This window comes from Phasianus colchicus, chromosome 1 (genome assembly GCF_987193195.1).
Source record: "Phasianus colchicus chromosome 1, bPhaCol1.hap1.1, whole genome shotgun sequence".
NCBI lineage: Eukaryota > Metazoa > Chordata > Aves > Galliformes > Phasianidae > Phasianus > Phasianus colchicus.
Window position 1 is genome coordinate 31,040,156 of NC_143436.1, and position 22,599 is coordinate 31,062,754.

Below are 22,599 nucleotides of genomic sequence, written 5' to 3' on the forward strand. Positions count from 1 at the left end.
TATCCCTACAATATCACTACAGTATTCATACTATCTCACTTACAGTTACGTTGTCAATCCTTCCTCATCTTCCCAGTGGAGAATATATATTCAGGTCCAGCCTTGATGGATGCCTAGAGCTGCTATGGGCACTTGTCACTTGAACAAATCGAAGCTTAGGTGAGTTCTTGAAAAAAAAGGCAAACAATTTAAAACTGCCTGGGAATACTTTGCTTTTAGAAATTCGCTTAATGTTTCACATAAAAAAATCAGTTCTTCCTTGCACTAGTGACTCCCGTTATAATGAGTACAGGTTTCTAGATCTGCTTCTGTTTCTTACATTTACACCCTGCTTTCCATACACCTCCCATCTCCTATTGCAGATGCAGAGTGAAAAACTACTCTCTAACACTATATATTCCCACCTCATAATCACTACGGTTAAATCCTCTTACAGAAAAGAGCCTTTCCTCTCTGCACAGGTTGTCCAGTCTTTGCCTCCTGCAACAATCCTACAAAATGCCACCCTCTTGCCCCTCCTGCTGGGCTCCCCTTGCAGCTAATTCCAGTTTTCCTATCAACTCTCTCTCTCCTTGCTCTCCTTTCCCTCCACAGGCTGTCCCAGGGGAAAGTAGCCCCCTGTCACATGGATGTGCTGGGTTTGGTGCTTGGTCTCTTAGAGAGCTGGTGGGGAGGGGAGAGGAGAAGTTGTGTCACTGTGTCCCTATTTGTCTCAGACAAGCTGGCTCCCAGCCCCTCAGCTGCTGTGCTGGTAATGGCAGTTCCACATCCCAGCCACAAGCAGTGAGGTGGGAGGCAAACAGGAATGAAGGATGCTCCATCTCTCTTCCACAAGTGGCAGTTTCAAAGTTGAAGAAGTTCTGGAAGCTGAGTCCTTAAGGTACATGGGGTGGTGCACAGTTTGCACAGATACTTGCTGCTGAACTTTTAGCTTCACTCTCACAAATGAGAAAGTTATGACTTTTCAGAGGTACCTTAACTCTTCCAGTTTGGGGCAGATATTTACAGGGAAAGCAGAAGGCACATCTCTGACACGGAATTACTCCCATGCTGAACTAAATGTCTGCTCCAAAGTATGAGGCTTTTCTGCAGCAGACAAAGAAGCTGATTTTCTCATGGTTTTGCTCTCAGAAGTGCTTAACTGGTGCTAGTTGAAAATGTCAAAACCCTAAAACAGAAACATGGAAACAAACAGAAGAGTAAAAAACAGCCCAAGGCAGACACCTGGCATGGAGTTTGCTCAACCCAAGCAGTTAAATTTGGAAAAGTTATAAGCAAGTGAAATGGATGTTTTGTACAGACATACTTGAACAGTAAGCAGCAGAGCTGATTTCTGCCTGTTTCATATGGCACCTGTCCCAGTGGCAACTCTGTGCCCTTGTCCTGAGTTCTATGAATTCCTCTAGTATCACTTCAGCAACAGTAAAATATAAACCTAAAAGACTTTCTTGTTGTGCAAACAGTTTATTGCATTTCTCTTTTTATGGACTTAGAAACTACACCTAAGCACAGAGAAGGGAGAAAATGGCCAGGGTTTGTCACCCCAAGATTTTTTTCTGGTAATTGGGAAGGGTTGAGAGGAACAGCTGCCTGTGTGTGCAGAGAGCACTCTGCCTTTCCCCCCTGCTGAATTTCAGGAGACCAACCAAGGAAGGGCTCTTCCCAGCTCTCCAGCACCATTTTCAGCATTCTCTCTCAGGCTGTGGCTCCAGCTTGACGGAGCTGTATTAGTTTGCAGGCAAAATGCCTGCTCCACCCTGGTGACCTTCAGAGTTTCAGCTGAATTGTTAGATAGCCACTTCCATGTCATCATTTTTCAACCTCATTTTCATTTATATAGCAGTAGTGCAGCACTTTTCTAATGCATAGCACTTGTAAGTATAGGCAACTCTAAGTACTGAAAATATCTGAAAATAAAAAACAAATTTTCATTCCCCACACAAAGATTGTCAATAAATTTGCACTGAGAAACACCTCAGTGGGTACTTCTAAAAGGAACTACCTGTTAGGACTCTATTATCTATTGAACATAACGACTTATTCTATCGATTACCAGTACTCTTACTTTGTAAGACATAGACTGCATTTGAAAATGCAGAATATTAGTGAGAGTCCTAAAAAGGAACACTCACACAGCAGACTCACCTGGGGAATGGATAGTCCCAATGGATGTATATTCATGCTGAACCACGCTGTCATCCATGCTGCATGGGTTGCCAAGTGTGATGTCCAAACCAAATAAAATTATTAACATATTTTGTGGGGAAATCATTGTTTGCATAGCTTTCCTTAGTAATCTGTTTTTAAAGGGTAACAACAGAGAGTATGTAAACTCAGTTGAGTTTACATCACAGGAATCAGTGGAAGCTTTTCTTGTTAGTTTCAAATCTGTAGAATTTTGTCATTATTGCCAGTTCAGCAGCAAAGCCTTAAATAGCTGTTTTCTGTGCAAAACGTGTTCCATGGAGATTTGCTTGGCTTTATTAATACAAAGAAGGAAACAACGTATCTAGTAAGGATCCATTATAAACATTATCTAGAATTAAGCATGAGACTGTACTTACTGGAATTATGTATGTTTATCTAACAAGAAATAGTACTGCCCATTGCTTAAATTGTTGCTGCAAAATATACCAGAGTTACAGAGTGACATTATCCTCACATTGTGACCCAGCAGTTAAAGCAAGAAGGTTGGAGCTGGCTGCAGGATAACTTAGAGAAATTGGGAAATGTGGATAAAATGGGTAGGGAAAACAATAATTCCTACCCATTTCATGGAAGCTGTTAGGTGAGTTTCTTAGGGGAGGTGTAGTCATTCTGTGTGATTGCTGGGGAGTAGTTTCTTTTGCTGTAGGAGCTTCTAATCTTCTGTAAGTCTCATGTGAGCTTTGATTAAAAGCAATCTGTCCTGGTCAGTGTTTTTGTAGCCCACATCAGGGGATTCTGTCTTTTCTGGATATCTGTGCTTTGCGGTGGGAAGTCTATCAGATGGAGCTCTCAGATCCTCTCCGCGTCTGCAAGATCTGTTGGCAGGGTCTCTGCCAGAAGACATCAGCAAATGTTATTTTAATACCTCAGCTTTTTAATTTTTGCTTGTAGAAAGCAGTGAAATTGCTTTTAAGCCAGAGCAGAACATTTGGCCAAGCTCTGCTGCCAGGCATGCTGATACAGACCAATAGCCCAGTAGTCTTTAATTCCTAAATAGTACTTTGCTGTAATAATAACCTGCAATGTGGTTCTAAGGTACTCTCTTGAATTACACCTCTCCACCTCTATATTCATACAGACATTTTAAATTGTAGTAACACTTGTTATAATTGGCTGTGTTCATATTTCATTTGTATTTGCATACTTTTTAGCCACATTTTTTACAGTCAAACTGAGTAAACCTCAGTAAGAGTATTCTTAGCCCAAGGAAACAAAAGCAGTCTGTGTTTTTTTTTAAAAACATGACAGCAAGAATACTACTGTCTGGACTCTAAGCACGTAGCATTGCAAGTGCCTGTCCAATATCTGTCAAATGGTAGTTAATATTATTGTAGGTGAACACCCTTGCCACCCCAAATACGTTTTGTAATGCATTTCTCATACCTAAACTGCTACATGTAAGTGAGCATTTTTAATCAATTCATTATTTTGGTTAATATACATTGCCCAGGACCCTCCAATGTATAATTGTATAATGAGCACAGCAACTTCACTAGCAGACGTTTGTTCTGTAGGCAGGCCAGGAGAATTATAAATGATGCCTTTTTTATTGCTGAATGAAAAAAAGATAAAAGTACTGTTATAAACTGGAAGTTGAAATAAGTTATGTAAAATATGTAATTCATATAATGATTGTCCCTTTACAAATGCTCGTATGAAGTAACCATATCATTTGGGATAATTCTTCCTTGAGGAATACTGTGAAAGAACAGCTCATTCATTATCTTGACTTGGTGAATTGCTCTAAAACATCCCCTCTGATGAGAAAATTGATTTAGCATTTCCTTGAACAATTGAAAAGAATGCTTGAATTTTCTATTTTCTTGTGTAGAAAGCCTCAGTAACTATCTGCATTATGTGGCTTTGATTGGCTAAACAGACACTTCCCAAAAAACACATGCATCTACCTCTCCTCTACATATGTACACACGCAGAACTTTGCTTTAAAACCCACCTGGTCTATTAATCACACTGAGAGTGATCAACCAGCTGCTGTTATGTAGCTCCTGTAGTTCATTGGTACCAGTCATTACAAGTTTTGGAGTCACACTTGTAAATTTGGAAGCCCTGCATTGGCATGCACACAGCGTACTGCATCTGAGAGACGGCAGTATGTAGTTTTTCTAAACTTTTGTCAGGAAAGTCCTCAGAATTAAAAATCTGAAGGGTTCATTTAAGTTTACTTGTCAATAGATGCTAAGGAGGAAGTTAAGGAAGAAAATAGAGAGGAAAAGCATGTATGTATTGTCTTTAGCAGCAAAGGTCATGTGGGTAGATGAAAGAAGTAAATTTCTGAAACAACAGATGTTGGAAGAGATCTTCCCCTCCAAAAAGAGTGGCTCATGGGCACTTACAATTGACCCCGAAGGAAATGAACTGTGGAAGGAGTAGGCAAGTGGTCTTCCAAAGAGAGCATTGGCAGTGAGGTGAAAAAAGAATTACTTGCAGAGCAAAGGTAAAGAGTGACTAGGAGGGTCGCAGGAGGGCTTCCTTCAGAAGGCTCTGGTAGTTTGGATAAGCTTCTGCCAAGTGCTGTAAATATGCTATCTTATCTTCACTGAATTTCCATACCTTTTGAGGTTTTCCACCCTGTTTCATCTTTTTTAAAGCAATAATTCAGCATTTCGTTGTGACCAGCATAGTTGCTATATTTGGATTCACGTCTCACTAAGAGAATGTTTTAATTCATTCAAGGCACACCACCAACCTGATTTTGTCTTTGAGGTTCAAAAAGACACCTTAACAACATTCTCTCTGCTCCCAAGGATTTTGACGGGAGTAGTTTTGAAATTCAAACCAAACTGTTGTGTTTGTCAAGAGCAGGATGAGTTAGTGCAATTAGAACTTGGTTCACTGTGTTTTTGACAAGTTCTCCCAGGAGATTTCTAAACATCGAAAACCTTTTAGGATGAAGTTCATGTTTTCTGCATACAGTTGGCAGAGGTAGATATATCGCTGTGGTCTAAAAAGCTGAAATTGCGTTTTTTCTTTCTCACAGTCAGGCAGTAAGTTTTTGCACTGGGGTCAGAGAGGAGACTGTAGAAAAGAGTTATCTTCCCTAATTTTTATTCACATTTGAGGCTGTATTTTTGGATTTATGATTTTGTTCATTCCTTGAGGCATGTAATTTACGCACTTGTAATGTACAGAAGATATTACTATGGAAGAAGGGACAGGCAACTCAAGAAGAGTACAAGGATGTTGCTAGGTTATGCAGTCCGCTATTGTAAAAGGTAACAAAAAGTGTTTTTACAAATGCATTAACAACAAAAGGAGGGCCATCCTTTCTTGGATGCAGCAGGGAACATCACCACCAACGATGAGGAGAAGGCTGAGGTACTCAATATCTTCTTTGCTTCTGTCTTTAATCGTTAATTCAGTTATCTTCAGGGTATTCAGGTTGCTGAGCTGGAAGGCAAGGATGGGGAGCAGAATCAACCCCCTACGATCCAGGTGGAAACAATTAGAGATTAGATATTCTGCCTGCACTGCCACAAGTCCATGGGGCTAGATGGGTCCACCCCACGATGCTGAGGGAGCTGGCGGAGGTGATAGCCAAGCAATACTGATCAACTGGAGAGGTTTCAGATGACTGGAGACACTAGCTAATGTGATGCTAGTCTGTAAGAAGAGTAGTAAGGAGTATATGGGAACTACAGGCCTGTCAGCCTGATCTCAGAGCTAGAGAAGGTTATGGAGCAGATCATCTTGGGTGTGATCACACGGAATGTGGGATGGGGGAATCAGGCCCAGACAGCAAGGGTGTATGAAATTCGAGTCTTTCTTAGAATCATAAAATATTATAGAATATCCCAAGTTGAAAGGATTCTATGATACTCATTATGAGCCAGCAGTGTGCCCACGTGGCCAAGTAAGTCAATGGCATCCTGGCTTTTATAAGTGATGGTATAGACAGCAGGACTAGGGAAATGATCATCCCCCTATACTCAGCACTGAGTAGCTCAAGTACTGTGTTCAGTTTTGGGACCCTCACTACAGGAAAGACATTGAGACCCTAAAGCTTGTCCAGAGAAGGGCAACGAAACTGCAGGACTTGCGGAGAGTGGCTGAGGGAACTGGGATTGTTTAGTCTGGAGAAGAGGAGGCTCAGGAGAGACCTTATTGCTCCTACAACTGCCTGAAAGGAGGCTATGTCGAGGTGGGGGTCGACCTCTTCTCCCAGGTAAGTAGATACAGGATGAGAGGTAGTAGCCTTGTGTTACACCAAAGGAGGTTCAGGTTGAGTATTAGGAAAATATTCTTCTCTGGAGGAAAGGTCAGTTATTGGAACAAGGTGCCCAGGAAAGTGATGGAGTCACCATCCCTGAAGGTGTTCAAGAAATGTGTGTTTGTGGCACTGAGAGGTATTGTTTAGTGGGCATGGTGGTGATGGGCTGACTAGATGATCTTAGAGGTCTTTTCCAATCTTAATGATTCTATGATTCTATTATTCTACTATAAGCATTTCCCCAGGGGATAAGAAAAGGAATGAATTTTTGCCAAGGGTAAATTGGAAGGTGAGAGCTCAAGTAAATAATTTCTGCAACTATAATGTCACATCTCTGTAATGAGAGGATGTTTCATGTAACTGAACTGCAGTGAATGACTAATGTAATACTGTGGTCTATATGGGATATGCAGTGTAATAATCCAAGTAACACACTAGTTTTCTGTAGCTTCTTAGTGAAAATAATAAAAGTGGTAGACCTGTACTTATATAGGGAGAGTATTGTTTTCTTTTTTTTCCCTCAAAATCTGTTTAGTCAGTGATGGAGAATAAAATAAAATAAGGGTATCTTGTGACAAAGATCTTATGGTGATTCTTAGCAAATGGTTTTTCCTGTAATTTTTCTCATGCGCATTGAAGAAGAGCGTGTTTTTGTCTGATTCAGTAAATTGTCTTGTAATTAAAGAATGTATCATAATATAGGAAACAACCTCATGTAAAAGAGTAACAGAATTTAATTCACTTCTGAAAATGCATTGCACATCATTTTGAGGTCTTGTTCCAGTGGCAAGTTCTATGCTCACTAGAAGTTGTCTGACATAGGATCACTGCCAGTCTGAAAAACTCCCATTTTCGCTTTCAGACCTTCTAGTGTTAGACTGGGGATGCCTCAGAGCTGGACATCTCTTTCTCCTTAACTAGATGTTTAACTAGGAACACCTATATTCTGCTCAGGATATCAGTCTCTGACATTGTAGGGTAGAAAACCCTCTGACATTGCAAACTGCTAAGTACTCTGAGCTGGCTCAGTTCATCAGACACATATGTGGATAGAGTCCAGTCCAGTAAATTTAGCTTAATTCTGCAACTAGCCTCCTGGAAAAACATTCTGGGAAACAGTACATGGCTCCTTCTATGTGACTTTTCAAGCAGATCACCAATGGAATACATTGACATTTCTTTGAAATGCTTGAAAGAAGACTGACAGGCAATCACCATTGCTCTGAAAGATTTCTTTCCATGGGGCAAGACATTTCCACAGGGCAGTACCTCTTTGCTTCACCCCTTCATCTCCAGGTAGCGTCATCCAAAATGTCTGTCACTGGCTGAGAAATCTGCATGGGCACTCTGCTCACGGAGTAGATGAGGAAAACAGAAGAAAGTACAGAGAACAGCTTTAGTTCTGTGATCAAATATAGCTTTTTCCTGGGTCTGTTGTGACAGAATTTGGCAGTTTGTATCTCATGCACTGATCTGAGCCTGTACACAACAGCGCAATTAAGCGCTGTTTTGTTTTTATGGATTTATATTTTCAGTTAAATTTTCCAATCCATTTGTATCAGAAGGCTGGGCCATTCCATTTACATCCTATTGAAATTTGTAGTGGCTTGTGCTGAGTTGTAATTTCAGGTGGCCAAGGCAGATGCTCGCATTTGATGAGGATGTACCACAGCAGCTACATGGGCATTCTGCTGTTTATCTTTTAGATCTGCTATGGGAGACAGTGGGAGAAAGTGTCTCATATGATTACTAGAATTATTGCAGTCAATGGAAAAATGTAGGTATATGACTGAAAAGACAGAAAAGGTATTCAGAGGACATCATTGACATATTCTGAAAAGGACCTTAATTGTGAGAAAGGATGTCTGCTTTGTAGTGTGTATGGACAAGCCTAGGGTGATCCATGGTACTTCTGGAGTAGGACTAAGCTGAATTTCCCAGAGCATAACTCAGCTGGAAGATCAGAACCACCAAACGTGAGTGACTGTAGGATCTCTATGCTAGTTCCCATTGTGGTAAAGGAAATCTAACCCACACAGTCAATAAGTACTAGAAACCTATTTGGCAGTATATATAATGCAAATTAAAATGGACAAAATAAACATTCATATAATGTATATCTATTTTCACTTGTATTGTAGATTGGTGATTATCATTTAAAGACATGTTCCAGAGATACTGACATGCGAGTTATGCTGATTTTATTTCTATATGCACACCTGCTAAGCTTTCTGTGTTTCCTCATATCTTCTTTTGCTACCCAGCTGTGTTTACGTAATCTCTATGGAAGCATAATGTATGCATTTTGTACTGCCACCCCAACTGACACCAAACAAGTAACAACTTGTGGAACAGATGTGCCTAATGGCCACACCACAGCCTTGAAAGCTAAAATGGGAGCTTAGAGAAAGTGTGGAAGAGGACTTCAGGAATGCAATATGTTAATGTGTTGTCGTAGTAGATGAAGGCAACACATTAGCAAGTACAGTATGCTGCTGCTAATCCTATTAGCTAGAACTCAGGACACTGAAAATTTTAGCTTCAAGTAAAATTAAAAGAAAAGAAAGAAAAATAAAAAAGAGAAGGATCTGGGAAAACTAGATGCCAGATGTATTTTATATTACTGTTGTTCCTGAAACTAAAACTTCAGTTGCAGATAACCAGGTTTTGGAAAGTAAGTGTTTCTTCTGTCAATACCTGTGCAGTTGTCTTTTTCTTTGCGTATGTACTAAAACTAGTATTTTTAATTAGTAAATTAAGAATATTTTTGGAAGAGACTTATTACTATCTGGATTTCTTTTTAAAAGAAAAGGAATAAGGAATTTGCACTGACTTTTTTGTAAAACCCAAATTTGAACATGTTTTTGCTTGCATTCTGTGTATATCTGGCCTTTTTACTTTCTGTAAAAGAGGCTGTGGATGCTTCTTCCCTGGAGGCTTTCAAGGCCAGGTTGGATGGGGCCCAGGGCAGCCTGATCTGGTGGATCGCAACCCTGCCCTCAGCAGGGGTTGGAACAGGATGATCTTTAAGGTTCTTTTCAACCCAACCCATTCTATGATTCTATGAAATGCAAAAAATAATCCTATTTCTTTTTTTCAATTGAAATTGAATGTTGCTGTTTCTCTACTGTTTACTGCAAGTTGAACCCTGGGCAAGCACATGTTATTTACAGTTACAGATAAACCAAAAACCAGCTGGATGATGGTTTTCAAACTGAGACCATTGGTTTAAAAATGTCAATTCAAAATTCATCCTAGAGTGTGCATAGTGCCATAAAGGCAAGCTCATATTGTTGTTTGCAACTAGCCCCAAATTTTCTCAGAGCATATGGTAGCAAAATTCTTCAGAGCATGTATGAGCTGAAGGAGTTTTGTCCAAGACAGAACAGCTCTTCAGTCACCCATTCCTAATCTTAAGGCAGCTGATTTACTTTCCATGTACAGTGAGCAACACGTAATAGCATAACATATAATGTTCTTGGTCGTGATATCCTTTGTTTCTATAGCATCATTTTTTATGTTGCAAAGCTCATAGCAAGGAAAATATCTGCTCAAGTATTTTACTGCAAATCTATCTTCCTGGATTTAAGCAACGCAAGAAAATATTTTTTATTTATATATCAAGCAACAAGGAAATTTATGTATGTGGGTATTTGGAAAGAAAAAAAGGTGATATATATTTTAATACAGCTGAAATTAACTGGAAATAGCAGCCTCAATGCAAAATTATTTAGAGCTCTAAATTTAACTTACCATTCCCAAACAGGTACAAATGGCATTAGCAGTTTTTGCAAATCCTGAAATGCTCCAGATGTCATACTATTGCTCAGCACAATGCAAGGGTATGTGTATGAGTGCACAGATACTCATATTGTTGGTGGTGATTTCATAGCAATATATTTAAGTTTTATTTTTATTCTCCAAATCATAGTCAGACTTCAAGGATACGAGAAAGATTAATTGCTATGTCATCATTGATTTCCCTTGACACCAAGCTGAAGACTTAGGAAATCAGAAAGTATATGTTAGTTCATTTCTCCTATTCACCACAGAAATGGCGTTCATGAAATGCATCACTGAAGTAGTTAGAAGTCATTATGGCCAACTTGACTAACTTACTAGTGGCTTGGGGAAGTTTTGCATAGGAAACAAAACTCAGATGCTTTGTAGGAACTACTTTCTTTCTCTCTTACACATACACAGTATTGGAAAATTACTCCTTTATTTAGCAGCTTATCCAATCCAAAAATTAACTAGGAAAGCTCTCACTAGTGTTTCTCATCCAGAAGAATTACCTGACAGATATTTGTTTTAACCAAGGCTAGACATGAGTAAGACAGTAAAGCAAAAATAAAGGCTTAAAAAATTTGGAGAAACGCAGAGTCAAAACAGGACATTTACTTTTCAGCAGCTTTTTTTAATTAGTATTTTCAGCAATTGTGAATTGATCAGCAGCAGGCAAGTGGGAATTATAAAGATGAGTGTCACAGTGTCCCTGACCTCGTATTTGCCTGGTGGAAATGTTGGTGGACATCTTCCTAGGACATCCTGGGTGTGCACAGAGGCTGTGCTCAGTGATGTCTACATCACCTCTAGCAAGGAAAAGGCTGCTTCACCTTGCTCTCCCTAGATTCCTCCTTAAAGACTGAGAGAGCTGGGTCTGTTCAACCTAGAGAAGACTGAGATGGAATCTGGTTAATGTTTATAAGTATCTGCAGTGTGGGAGGCAATTGGATGAGACCAGACTCTTCAGTAGTGTGCAGTGATAAGATGAGGAGAAGTGGCTTAAAACTGGAACATTGGAAGTTCCACACAAATATGCAGGACTTCTTTACAGGGAAGGTGACAGAGCACTGGGAACAGGTTGCCCAGAGAGGTTGTGGAGTCTCCTTCTATGGAGATATTCAAGACCCATCTGGACCCCTACCTGTGCAACCTGTGGGAAACCTGCCTTAGTGAGGGAGTTGGACTCGATGATTTCTAGAGGTCCCTTCCAACCCCTGCAGTTCTGTGATTCTATGACTCTTGTGAGTATCGAAAACTTGAAGTGAAGCCATGAGGAAGAACAGTCTTTGTCCTCAGAGGGAAAGAGGGACCAGGCTATTCCTGGTGACTACACAGATTGTCTAAAAATGTGAGGTTGAGTATCCATCCTTCCTTGTGCACTGTCTGGTTATCAAACACGTGTTTTTTTCTAATGTAACAGAAAGAATTGATAACCATTAATTCTCTGCACTACCAGCAATACTTGTCCTACTGAGGAACTAGTAATTGTCATTAAAGGCAAGGCACTGTGTTGCTAGCTGATGTTCAAAAACAACCAAAACACAACTCTGATCCTAGAGCATTTTATGGTCAAAGAAAAGTCAAGTTCTATCTGCATGGAGAGCCGTGTGTAAGCAGTCGTGACATCATTTGTCAAGATGACAGGTAATCCTGGATTCCTAATGCACAACATCCTCAAGTTTTCTCATAGGGAGCGAGGAGCCATAGAGTAGAAAACTCTGCAGCTGATAAAGATCCACAGAGAAGAAAATTTCTTTAAATAGCAAAAAGAATCATAGCTTAAACTTCCATATAAACTGATAGAAAGAGCAGATGTCAGATAGAGTCTGTACCAAGGGTTGTGAAAGATCTAAAGGGATTTGAATATGAAAAGAAGTAGCCTATATTTTATCTGATCTAAGAAGAATGACGTGGCAAAAGAAACAGACTAGAAAAATGGTCTCTGCGGCAGGATTTCTCTATCAGTGGAGAACTGTGCTCATCAAGTCCAGAGGAAAGAATGCCGAATGATGATAGCAAATGATGAGAGCCTCAATAAGAATTCTAGCTGTGAGGTTTGATAGGAATTGTCATATCTATAATGTGTTATGCAGAAAAGATCTGCAATATCAAGGCATTACCAGGTTGTGAGGAGCGAACAGAGGGTGATACCTGAGTTATAGGTAGGAGAAAGAGAGGAATGCTGAATGTCACAGAACAGTCATCTGCCAGTGCAGATAGGCATGGCTACAGGTCTTTCAGGGAAATGCAGGCATTTCTTGTTTTAGGCAGTCTGAAATTTTGAGATTGCTTTGAGCTTGCTCAAGAAAAGTGGAAGATCAGTTCTGACATTTTATTAACAACTAGCACTGTTTTGAGAACATGTACATACATGGCTTTGGCTTTGTTCAAAATGTATTAGTATGTAAAATCAAAGTACAGAGACATAGAGCTTGTTTGAGATCTGGAGGGCATGGGGATTTTTTTCTTTTAAATGAGCAGAAATGGACAGTAGACTGAATTACTCTAATGATCTTTTATTGAAAGGGGTCATTAAAGTCCAAGCACAAAAAATAAAGGGAGGCTCAGATGCTGCTTTGACTCATAATGAGATAGTTGCTGCTATCCTACTAATATCTTCTCGGATATAATGTCCTGTTATAATTGAGAAATAAGTGACAGTTGTAGCGGTGGTTCTAGAGAAAGGCCATTTGTAGAAGGCAAAGACTGAGGAGGACAGGAGTGTAAAGGTGATGGAGAACAACAAGAAGATTGTGGGTACGTCCTTGCTTTGCAGTATAGTGCAGAAATACCTTTCTATTGGAATGCACTGTTGGGAAGCAGTAATTAGAGAAATTCAAGGCAGAAGCGAAACAGTTCTCCAGCTTGTTTTCTGAGAGGGTATTTCAATACTGAGGGAGTCATTCGAGTGTTAGAGTGGATTTTCTGTATTTTGTATTCTTCACAACTAAGTGATGAAAGATGTAGCTACGTCTGCAATTAGGGATTTTGTGCCAAAGCCCCTAGTGGAGTTTTATGATTGTTATTGCCAATAACAATTCAAGCAGGTGAAGCGTAAACAGGTGAACAGATCAAATAACACTTTCTGCCCTTGAAAACTGTGACTAGATTAGCACTGATAGAACCAACATGGACCTCCAAGTCCTCTGAATAATAATTTGTCACGCTTCACTTTGAGTGATAAGCAGCCTCACTAAAGCCATACAAGCATACATGCAGACAAGGTTAAGAGTAGCTGGGTATTCTTGGTTTAGTGAAGGCTGAAAACTGCAATGTCTGTCAAACTTCCTTCCTAGTAAAATAACACATTTGCAAAGAGCAGGAGGTCGGAAACTTAGCTGTAAATTTGATACCATAGGCATAACAGTGAGTTCTGGTTGTGGCTGGTGACTTGTTATGTATATTGGAGTGAAATATTAAAATTGTGTTTGTGTTTTAGCAGCTCACAGATGCAGAGATCACTGTAAGCTGCAGTTCCAAATGAAGTTAGAGATAACCACAGAGGATTCGGGCCTTTGTCTCTGAATTCCAGCTGCTCATTCCTTACTTCAAACACTTGCAAAAATTTATAGACACTGCTTGTCATTAAATCTCCTCTATCTGCCTGTCTTACCACGCTCTGAGAGCTGAAACAAAGCTGTGTAAGAGATGCAAAGATACCTGAAAACATAAAGCCTCCAACCTGATAAGATAAAAGGATTTTTATAAATTAAATAAAAATTGCTATTGGCAGTTTCTGGAACAAACACAAATATGCACATTCATATCTGCATTCCCTGAATTCTTTCCCTCTGGTTTTTGTTTATTTATTCAAAAGGGTTTAAAGTGCGAATGTGTTCCTGGTATTAAATACAGCACATATCTTTACAACTTAAAGCAGAATACTCAGTGTGCATTTGTCCTCTTTCAAGATTACATCTGAAAAGAGTTTATATTATTTTAGCATTATTTTGTAGTTGCTGTGTACCGATTATCCTCTGAGCTACACAGAGGCAAGAGGCAAGATGAAAGCATTTGGCACATTTGGCTGCCATTAATCATTACCAGCTTTTAATTCCAGCCCTATATTCTCTGCTGCAGTTTCCCTTGGGTGGAGAAGTGCTGGATGCTGAGGAATGTGGGATCATGTGTGTATGAAGCATGTGGTACTGGGGGCCAGGATGGAGCTTCTCCTGCCATTTATTTTTCCCAGATGATGGCAGAGAATGGCCAGATTTTATCAAGAAGTGTGGCTTTGATGCTTAGCTGCCATTGCAATTATGTATTTACTTGAAGAGATACCAAGTCAGTGCCTCCAGTTGCACTGCAGTACCTTAAGCCAGTACCTGGCATTGTGGCAGAGAGTATATGCATTTGTTTGTCTTGGAGAACTGGAAGCAAAGGCAAGAAAATCAAAATATCACGGCCTCCTTTGCAGCATCTATTTTTATTGCTGTGCTTGTGGATTTAATGAAGTAGGTGATGGAAATCAGAGGTGCTCTCTTTGCCCATTGCAGCACTAGGATGAACACCTTGGTGATCTTAAATTTATCCTCTGGCTGCCCTTTCCTCATGACTGCAGAGTGAAATGAGGTAATAACCTCATTTGATTTGCACATCCCACAAAACTTGCCAGTGAGGCTTGAGATCTCTGTACAGCTGATTTAAGTCTCGTAGTGCTGGGTTGGCTTTTTCTTCTTAGACTGCATAGAGGTATTCTGCAGACCCCCAGGTTAGAAAATGCAGAAGTAGGTGAATGTGAGAAACCTGAGGCTGACAAATTTAAAGAAAGAGAGAGAGAAACATGTCGTATGAGAGGGACAAATGTGAGTTACCAGTATGTCTACACAAATTTATTTTTCAAACAATGCAAGTGAAGATATGGCCTAAATGAAGTATTTGGGGCACAATTTCCAATAAGATCATAGACACAGCAAAATACAGACACCTCATTGGTGAGGGCTAAAGCTGATCAAGTGAATTGTATTAATTATGAGCTGAGAACTTAAAGAACATGGCATATGTCAATCATGACCCACAGGTGAGCACAGATTGATAGCACAGAGAGAAAATACCATGTCAGAAGGCATGACATAGAACTAAACTGTATTTCAAGGGGGGAAGCATTTAGATTTTGGACTTGAACATTCAAGCTGTTAGTGTCCCTACTAGAAAATGATGCAGATGATTCCCCCCAAACATCTAGAATTTCTTAGAAACCTGTTTTTCTGGGTACTATTCAAGTTAAGTTGTCTTTTGTTGGTTAGTGAAGAAGAAATTAAAAAGAGAGAGCAGAGTCAGAAGACTTTGGACAAGTTTCTTGGAGTCAAGACAGCAAAATGCTTTGTTAGTTTGGATTTGTCAGCCTGATACTGACATTTGCTAAGAAAGTTATTAGTTATCAGCTTTTCTCCTCAGTAATAATGCACTCATGTTTGCAGGTGATGTATATGCATTCTTACTTACCAAATCTATGAGCTAGATAGAGCTCCAAAGGCCATTTGATTTAGTAAACTGAAGCTTCATTCTTCTGAGCGCTGTGGCTGTAGTGACCTTCATGGAAGTCAGTAGTGTAACTCATTATTTTATTTGTTTTTGTTGTTGTTTTTTTTTTTATATTACTTTCAGATACATTTTCTTGAGTTTTGTTTTATTTATTATTGTTATTTTACATTTTATTTCTTTATTTTCACTAGGCTTGTTTTGAGCGGGTTTTATAATCAGTCTGTGAGAGGTTTTACACTTGAACTTTATTTATGGCCATAGAAGAAGCTTCTAGAATACCTTCTAGATATAGCCAAGATTTTATTAGTAGCATCCTTTAAATTTTAACAATGTAATCCAATAACTATTTTTATTTGACTTCTAATTCTTACAAAAAATGTTTCAGTAGCAGTACTAATGTTAAAATTGTTATATGCACACTTTTTAGTTTCCACCACTTTTCACAGTGCTTTGTTCACCATCTGTTGCTCCTGCAGGCCCTGAGGTCAGTGCTTTCAGGCTGGTGGGGGTCGGGGAGCACTCCAGCATGTCATTGACATCTGGAGCCTTTCCCTGGGATGGATATGATTTTTGTGTTAATGGTTTAGTTTTCCTCACTCTAGGATCCACTTGGAGTCATTTTATGCTTGCTAACAAAATTTTAGACTTTGCTTTTTCTTGACTGGTCTGAAGATCCAGGTTGTGACAAAATTTACCATACACAGTTCCTTTCATGTATGTTAGATGCTATTTCTTTGTTTTGTTTTTACACTTAAATGCAGCTTTCTGCAGATCCAGGTCTGGATTTCTCTAGCGTGGCAAGATCAGTTGTTCATAACCATGGGGTCTCCAGTGTCAGTATCCATCTTTATTACCCACACCTGTATCTCTCTGCACTGAAGCTGCAAAGCTGTGGGCTGTTGTCACCAATGGAAACCACGTATTATGGGGCTACAGGATAACAGAGGTCATGACAATTCCAGCATGATTTGCACAGTGTGAAGTATATATACAGAAAATGTGAACTACTGTACCATGTGAAAGGTACCTGTAATAGGGAGTATCAAATATGTATTTTTCTAATGGGCTTTCCAATCACCTTCTTTTTATAATGTAAATAGGAGCAAGCTGTTGGGGTTGAATCTCTGTTTTCCTTTGTTTTAGGAAATGTTTTCCAGATTCAGTAATGGTTTGCCAAAACAGATAATTCGGTATATTCCAAATTTGGCAGAGCTGACATTCTAGTCACTGATCATTAATATCAACAAAATATTGGTGCAAAAACACAGTCCAATACAAAATTGTGTCTAATGGAATTTTATCTGAAATTCAGCAAAAAGCAGTAGGAGCACTTGGGGCAAGGCAAGCGCAGGAAGCCAGATTTGTAATTGTGTGCTTACTTATTTCTAGTTCCCCATTTGTGTTTTCTTCAAGAATATGTAATGGGTTTTTTTCTCCCTATTTATTCCTATTTTTTCCTGGATGAGAATGTGTTTCAGTTACCCTGAGATATGAGTCCAGAAATGTGTATTAGATATCATGAACTGAGGGTGCTCATTCATAAAATATTAATCCTTGGGCACTTACTGAATGTCTCCCAAAGCTAAGGGGATGTTTGCAGATGCAGCATAAGGAATTGTGCAGCTGGGCTGCTATTACCTGATGACCAGAAGAGCATGCTTTGCATTTGTGATAAGGGAAGATGAGAGCATCCTTATTTTCTTTTATCTTCTGCATCTGTAAATTGGCACTTTCTCTATCACTCTAGACACTAAGAATCAGGTATAGCAGCTCAGGGCTTCTTCTGAAGTATATTCGTGTTAATCCATTTAGCTCAGTATCAGAGTATGTTAGCACAAACCAGCCTCTGTTAGTGTTTGGGCCATGATAAATTCCCTGCTGGTAAACCCCAATCTTTCGTTTCCCTTCCACCGTTGAGAATGTTGGAGTTGTTCAGCAGTTCTTGCATGTTAAATCGTATGCAAAGGAAGCAGGAGCTATTTACAGAGCTCCTTCCATTTCAGATTCCTTTTTCTTACTGTCAGTAAGTGTGGGTTGCACTAACTGTGGGATACAAATCCAGGTGCATGTATGGGAACAGGGCCAGTATGTTTTTAACAGCCTGCAGCACACTGGATAACCACCCAGCAGTAATTATACTGACTCCAGCAATATTGCTGGACTTTTAAGTTTTGGCTGTAATGAGCCATGCTATTATACCCATTTTCAAGTGATCAGTGGTGGGTACAGATAACCAAATGAAAAATTCCTCTAAATGCAGCTCCTCCTCAGCTCAGTTATCACATGCCACAAAATATGCATAATAATAGGTAAGAGCTTCCACATTTCCAGCATTACTTTGTCAGCTGAAATATATCAGCAGAGAAAACTGCTTGGATTGATTCAGGCAGATTATGCTGAAGGATCTTCAGTTGCAGAGAATGTTTATTTAGATGTATTATGAGCAGCTGCTGAAAACACCCCATAAGTTGAGCGAGTTGCAAGTATGAAGGACTTAAGGGGACAGACCTTCTCTGCCAATCTCTTACCTGTAAACTGTTTGTCAGATTAGGAACAGAAGTTGTAACTTCTATTGCAAAGGTGCTGTAATAATTAGTTACATCATGAAACAATTCTTTTTAGACAGTGTGATATACAGGTGCTCATATACTTGGACTTTTTTTGCTGTCAGCCGGTGCGGTGGGCTCATTATTATCGTTCTGAAGTGAACTTTTAAACATGTAATTACATGGAGCTGGAGTAAAAATCATACTGTAATAGTTAGTGTAAACAAGATATTCAATTTCAAGTGGTTCCATAAAACTTATAGTGGGAAAAGTCAATAATGGGAGGCTTAAAAATAGAACCGTGCCCTTTTGATGAGTTAAGCCACTCTAAAGGGCAAAATATACTGTGAAATCTTATATTTAGGCTATTGCTTTTCTTTTTTAACAGGACTGGGAGTTCCCACATTTTATGGGTGATGTTGAAGTGAATCTTCCAGGCTTGCCATCTGCACACATGCAGTTCAAAGTACCTTATTTCCAAAAGATCTTAAAAGAGGAGTATCACATTCATATAACAGGTATGTAATCACGCAGACTGTGATACAGGCACATGTTGAACTGCTTCTGTGTACGAAATGAATGCTAACATGTTTTTTACCAAATATTTTCTTTGTTCTCCCCCATCTCTCTAGATGATTGCTGTTTTTTTATCTGTTTAACTCTCCCTATCGGTATCATCCATATATAAGCCTCTCAGGGAAATGAGGAATCTGTATCTTACAAATCAAAAAGACCTGCTGTTTGTCATGGATTTCAGCAACTTCTTGTGACACTAAGTAATACCTAGTGTAGCTTCAGAAATCTTTTATCTAAAATTACTCTCCAGGGGAATTAGCTGCTTATTTCATTTAAAATCTCTTATGCTTTCAGATGCCTTTGCTGTGATTTATGCTAATGTCTTTTCATAACTTCGGTCATTCTCATCTGGCAAAGGCCACTCACAGCCATACTGCCATCACTCATCTAACCAAAAGCAGGCAGTTAAATAACTTCAAATGAAATAGAGTCACAGATATTCAAATGGATGGCACATAGAGATAAAAGTACCCAGTCCTTACATACTATGAGACAGTGTTTGAATAAGAGTAGAGAATGAAAAAGAGAGGAAGGTTAAAGAGAAGATAAATAATTTGCTTTTACTTTCAAGCTGTGCAAAACAATGTGGTGGCAAGAGAGAAATAAATAGTACTGTATAGCAAAAGAATGCAAATGTGAATTGACAGAAGTCCTTAGCTGCTAATATAAACAGTCACAGCACATGACAGTGTACAGCAATAAAATATAGACAGCATCCAATGATACAGCCATATGAAATTCCTGCAGAGCAGGGACAAAAGGAATATTCAGACATCATACAAAGACATGGCCAACAGTTAGCAGGTGAGCCCTAAGTTTACCAGGCATCAAAAGACAAGGAAGGAAAATGTGCCAAGCAAGAAAGAATGAGGAGCGGGGACTCACTGGAAATAGGCTGAATGAAGAGAAGGCATTTTCAGAAGAGGTGATAGAAATTGGAGTGATTATGTTGGAAACCAGAAAAAAAAAAGAAAATGAGTGCAAAAGTTACCTGCAGGCTGTTGAGTAAAAAGAGGCAAGTGGGTCAGTAGAAAGTAGAGATAGAGAGATAGGAAGTTTTTTCAAGTTGTATGTAGATTCCCTGTTGGAGTACTGTTAGGAAATAGATAGTAGGCCGCAGGAAATGAGTTTGAGGTACATCTAAATGAGATGGTTTGAGATCAGGAGCAGGACGAAGTGAAAAAGGTAAATGATGTCCTGGTCAGTGACAGAAGATACAAAATGAGAAGAGATGTGTATCTGACAAAGAACACGTTTTTCTCTCTGAAGTGAGAAAAGTCTTGGATAAAAAGGGAAATGAAGAGAGCAAAAAAAGAGTATAATAATCAAGTATCTGACATGAATAGGCATGGAATTCAGGCCTAGTGGAAAAGAGGATTTAATTCTGCTTCTCAGAACTAGAGCATGAATTTGAAGAGACTCAGTTCCATGAGGATCCCAGATGCCCTGCAGTTATTCCATGGAATAAAGAGCAGTAGTGAAATGGGTGCACATAGAAGCTTGGACAAGGACTGAGTAATGATTGGGTGAGCTGTACCATTAGATACAGGAACTCAGGATATAATTAATGTAAATGAAAACCAATGGGTGGTAGAAGAGGGACTGAAGAGTGAAGAACAGTTTTGCATTGCAGAAGAGTCAAGGATATTGATAAACAGAGAAGAGCTAGGAATAAGCAACAGCAAAGAACATAAATTACATATCAGAAATACAACTGCTAGCAGTGCTGCTGTTTAAAAACAAATCAAATAAGATCGATATTTGTACATTGTAGAGTCTTCTGCAGAGAGGACTGGAGGTCTTTCTGATTTTCTGGCAAGAAAGCATTCTTTTAATGAGGATGAGCTAATGAATAGGGGCTGAGGAATATTTTTCCCTGCTCAGCATTAACAAGATCCATTTATTAAATTCACTAGACAAATCAATCCATTTGACTGCACATCACGTACTCTGTCTACTGAGTGCCTGTTTTATCTCAGTGCTACACCACCCTTTAGGATATCTAATAAACAGCCATAACACATGGCACAGGAACCTCCCTTTGGGTGAGTTTTGCTTGAACCATCTGTTCTTAGGTTAGGTTAGGGTATCATCTTAGATCATTTTCAAACTCTAGTTCTTGTGTGGATGTGTAGATTCTAATTTTCTACTTAAATCAAGGAACTAATAGAAGAAGGAAAAAACTGGTTCTTTATATATGTTTAACAAGATGAATGTAATAAAATCTAAAATGAGGGTAGAAAGTGAAAGAAACTGCGGCAGATGATGTGAGGAGGGTACTGATAATGGAGGGAATGTAAAGACCTGTTAAAACCTTATTTGTTTAAAGCCTTGTTTAATTCATGGGATCCACAGTGTTAAACTTAACTGTGTAACTTTTTTTTCTTTTTTTGTTACAAGCAGGAAAAAAAATGACAAGGGCCCGAATATCATTTATTTTTGTACTTGCTATTGTGATAAGGTCAAGTTGCAAAACTACAATCTGTGCCCCAATGTCCAGAAACTGAAAATCCATTTCTACTAGTAGTGAGAAAAAAAGCGCCATGGCTGAAATATCATTTCCCATCTTTTTCCTTGCAAATATTATTCATAGTTGTATGTATTTGGTCACTCTTGACTGATACAAGCAAGAGCAGCCCCTGGTCTCCCCTGAGCAGCCCTACTCAGTGCTGGGTTGCTCTAATGAGCAATGGTCCCACAAAGATTCAGTTATAAGTGTAGGGACATGCAGAGAAATAAATGACATTAAACCACCTTTCTGTTGATGTGTGCTTAATGACTTGGTATATGGTCTGTACAGATGAAGGATTTCACAGTTATGTGATCTGTGTTGCCAGCTCTCCTAATTTTATTGTAAGTCTTTTAAGATAGGTGATTACTAACGTGTATTTTTTGTTGTTGTTTGTTTTGTTTTGGGGTATTTTTGGTGGTTTTTTTTTGTTTAATCTTGAAGTCTTCTCTCCTGTATTCAGCACCTGTGTGAGAGCATCTGCTTTCATATTTTTAAAAATGTACCTCATGATTGCAGAGAAAAAAAATGTTGCTTCTGTGTAGGTCCTTGTCTCAAAAAGCAGATAAATGAAGCAGTATTGAGTGCATTATTTTTCACTTATCTGGCTACTTCGAACAAGTAGCATGCTTTCTTAGGCCTGCAACATCTGCAGCCTGTTGCTTATATGTTTCACTGTAATTTTAAATTTACTATCACAAGCTTATCTCATTTTTATTGGTAACTTAGTACCTCATTTTGCCCACATTTCTTTGCATCTAAGAACTCCTAGCAAGTATCTACTCAGTATTAAACATTTTTATTGTGTTTTCATAGGCGCTTTTATCTATGAACATCAAAAATATCTTGAATTGCTGCATTTGCTTAACTCGTCTGGATTTCCCTTGATAGATGGCTCACTATAGTGTGTATGTTTTCCTTCCTGGCTGTTGTTTATGAAAATACATAATCTAGCCTAGTTTCTATAATACCCAGGGAAATTTGTAATACTTTAAAGTAAATTTTGTTACTTCTGATTCTTTTATTGTTGAAAGGCTCTTGGAGGCCAGGATGGTGCCATCTGATGGCACAGATCCAAGAGAATTGGCTGTATAGTTTGAAATAAGTTCCAAATGAGGAATATTAAGGTTTAGGTATGAAACAAGTCGGGGAGTTTTTCTAGCTGTTTGTTAATGTGTTTCTGAGTTCTGATGTAGATGTGCTCTTCCACCCAAAGGAGAAATTGTCATCTTCATGATTGGCAAGTGCCTGGTATGGCTGGC

At 39.0% G+C, this 22,599-nt stretch overlaps 1 protein-coding gene across 3 annotated transcripts in view; it reads left to right on the forward strand.

Moving 5' to 3' along the window:
- The window catches only part of TMEM117 (transmembrane protein 117), a 199,759-nt gene that overhangs the window by 170,144 nt on the left and 7,016 nt on the right, over positions 1 to 22,599 (forward strand). For all 3 annotated transcript variants that reach the window (XM_090137909.1, XM_031589562.2, XM_090137914.1), the window contains one exon: positions 18,641 to 18,770. In XM_090137909.1, the coding sequence (XP_089994035.1) occupies positions 18,641 to 18,770 (130 nt within the window). The remainder of the gene's footprint in view (positions 1 to 18,640; positions 18,771 to 22,599) is intronic.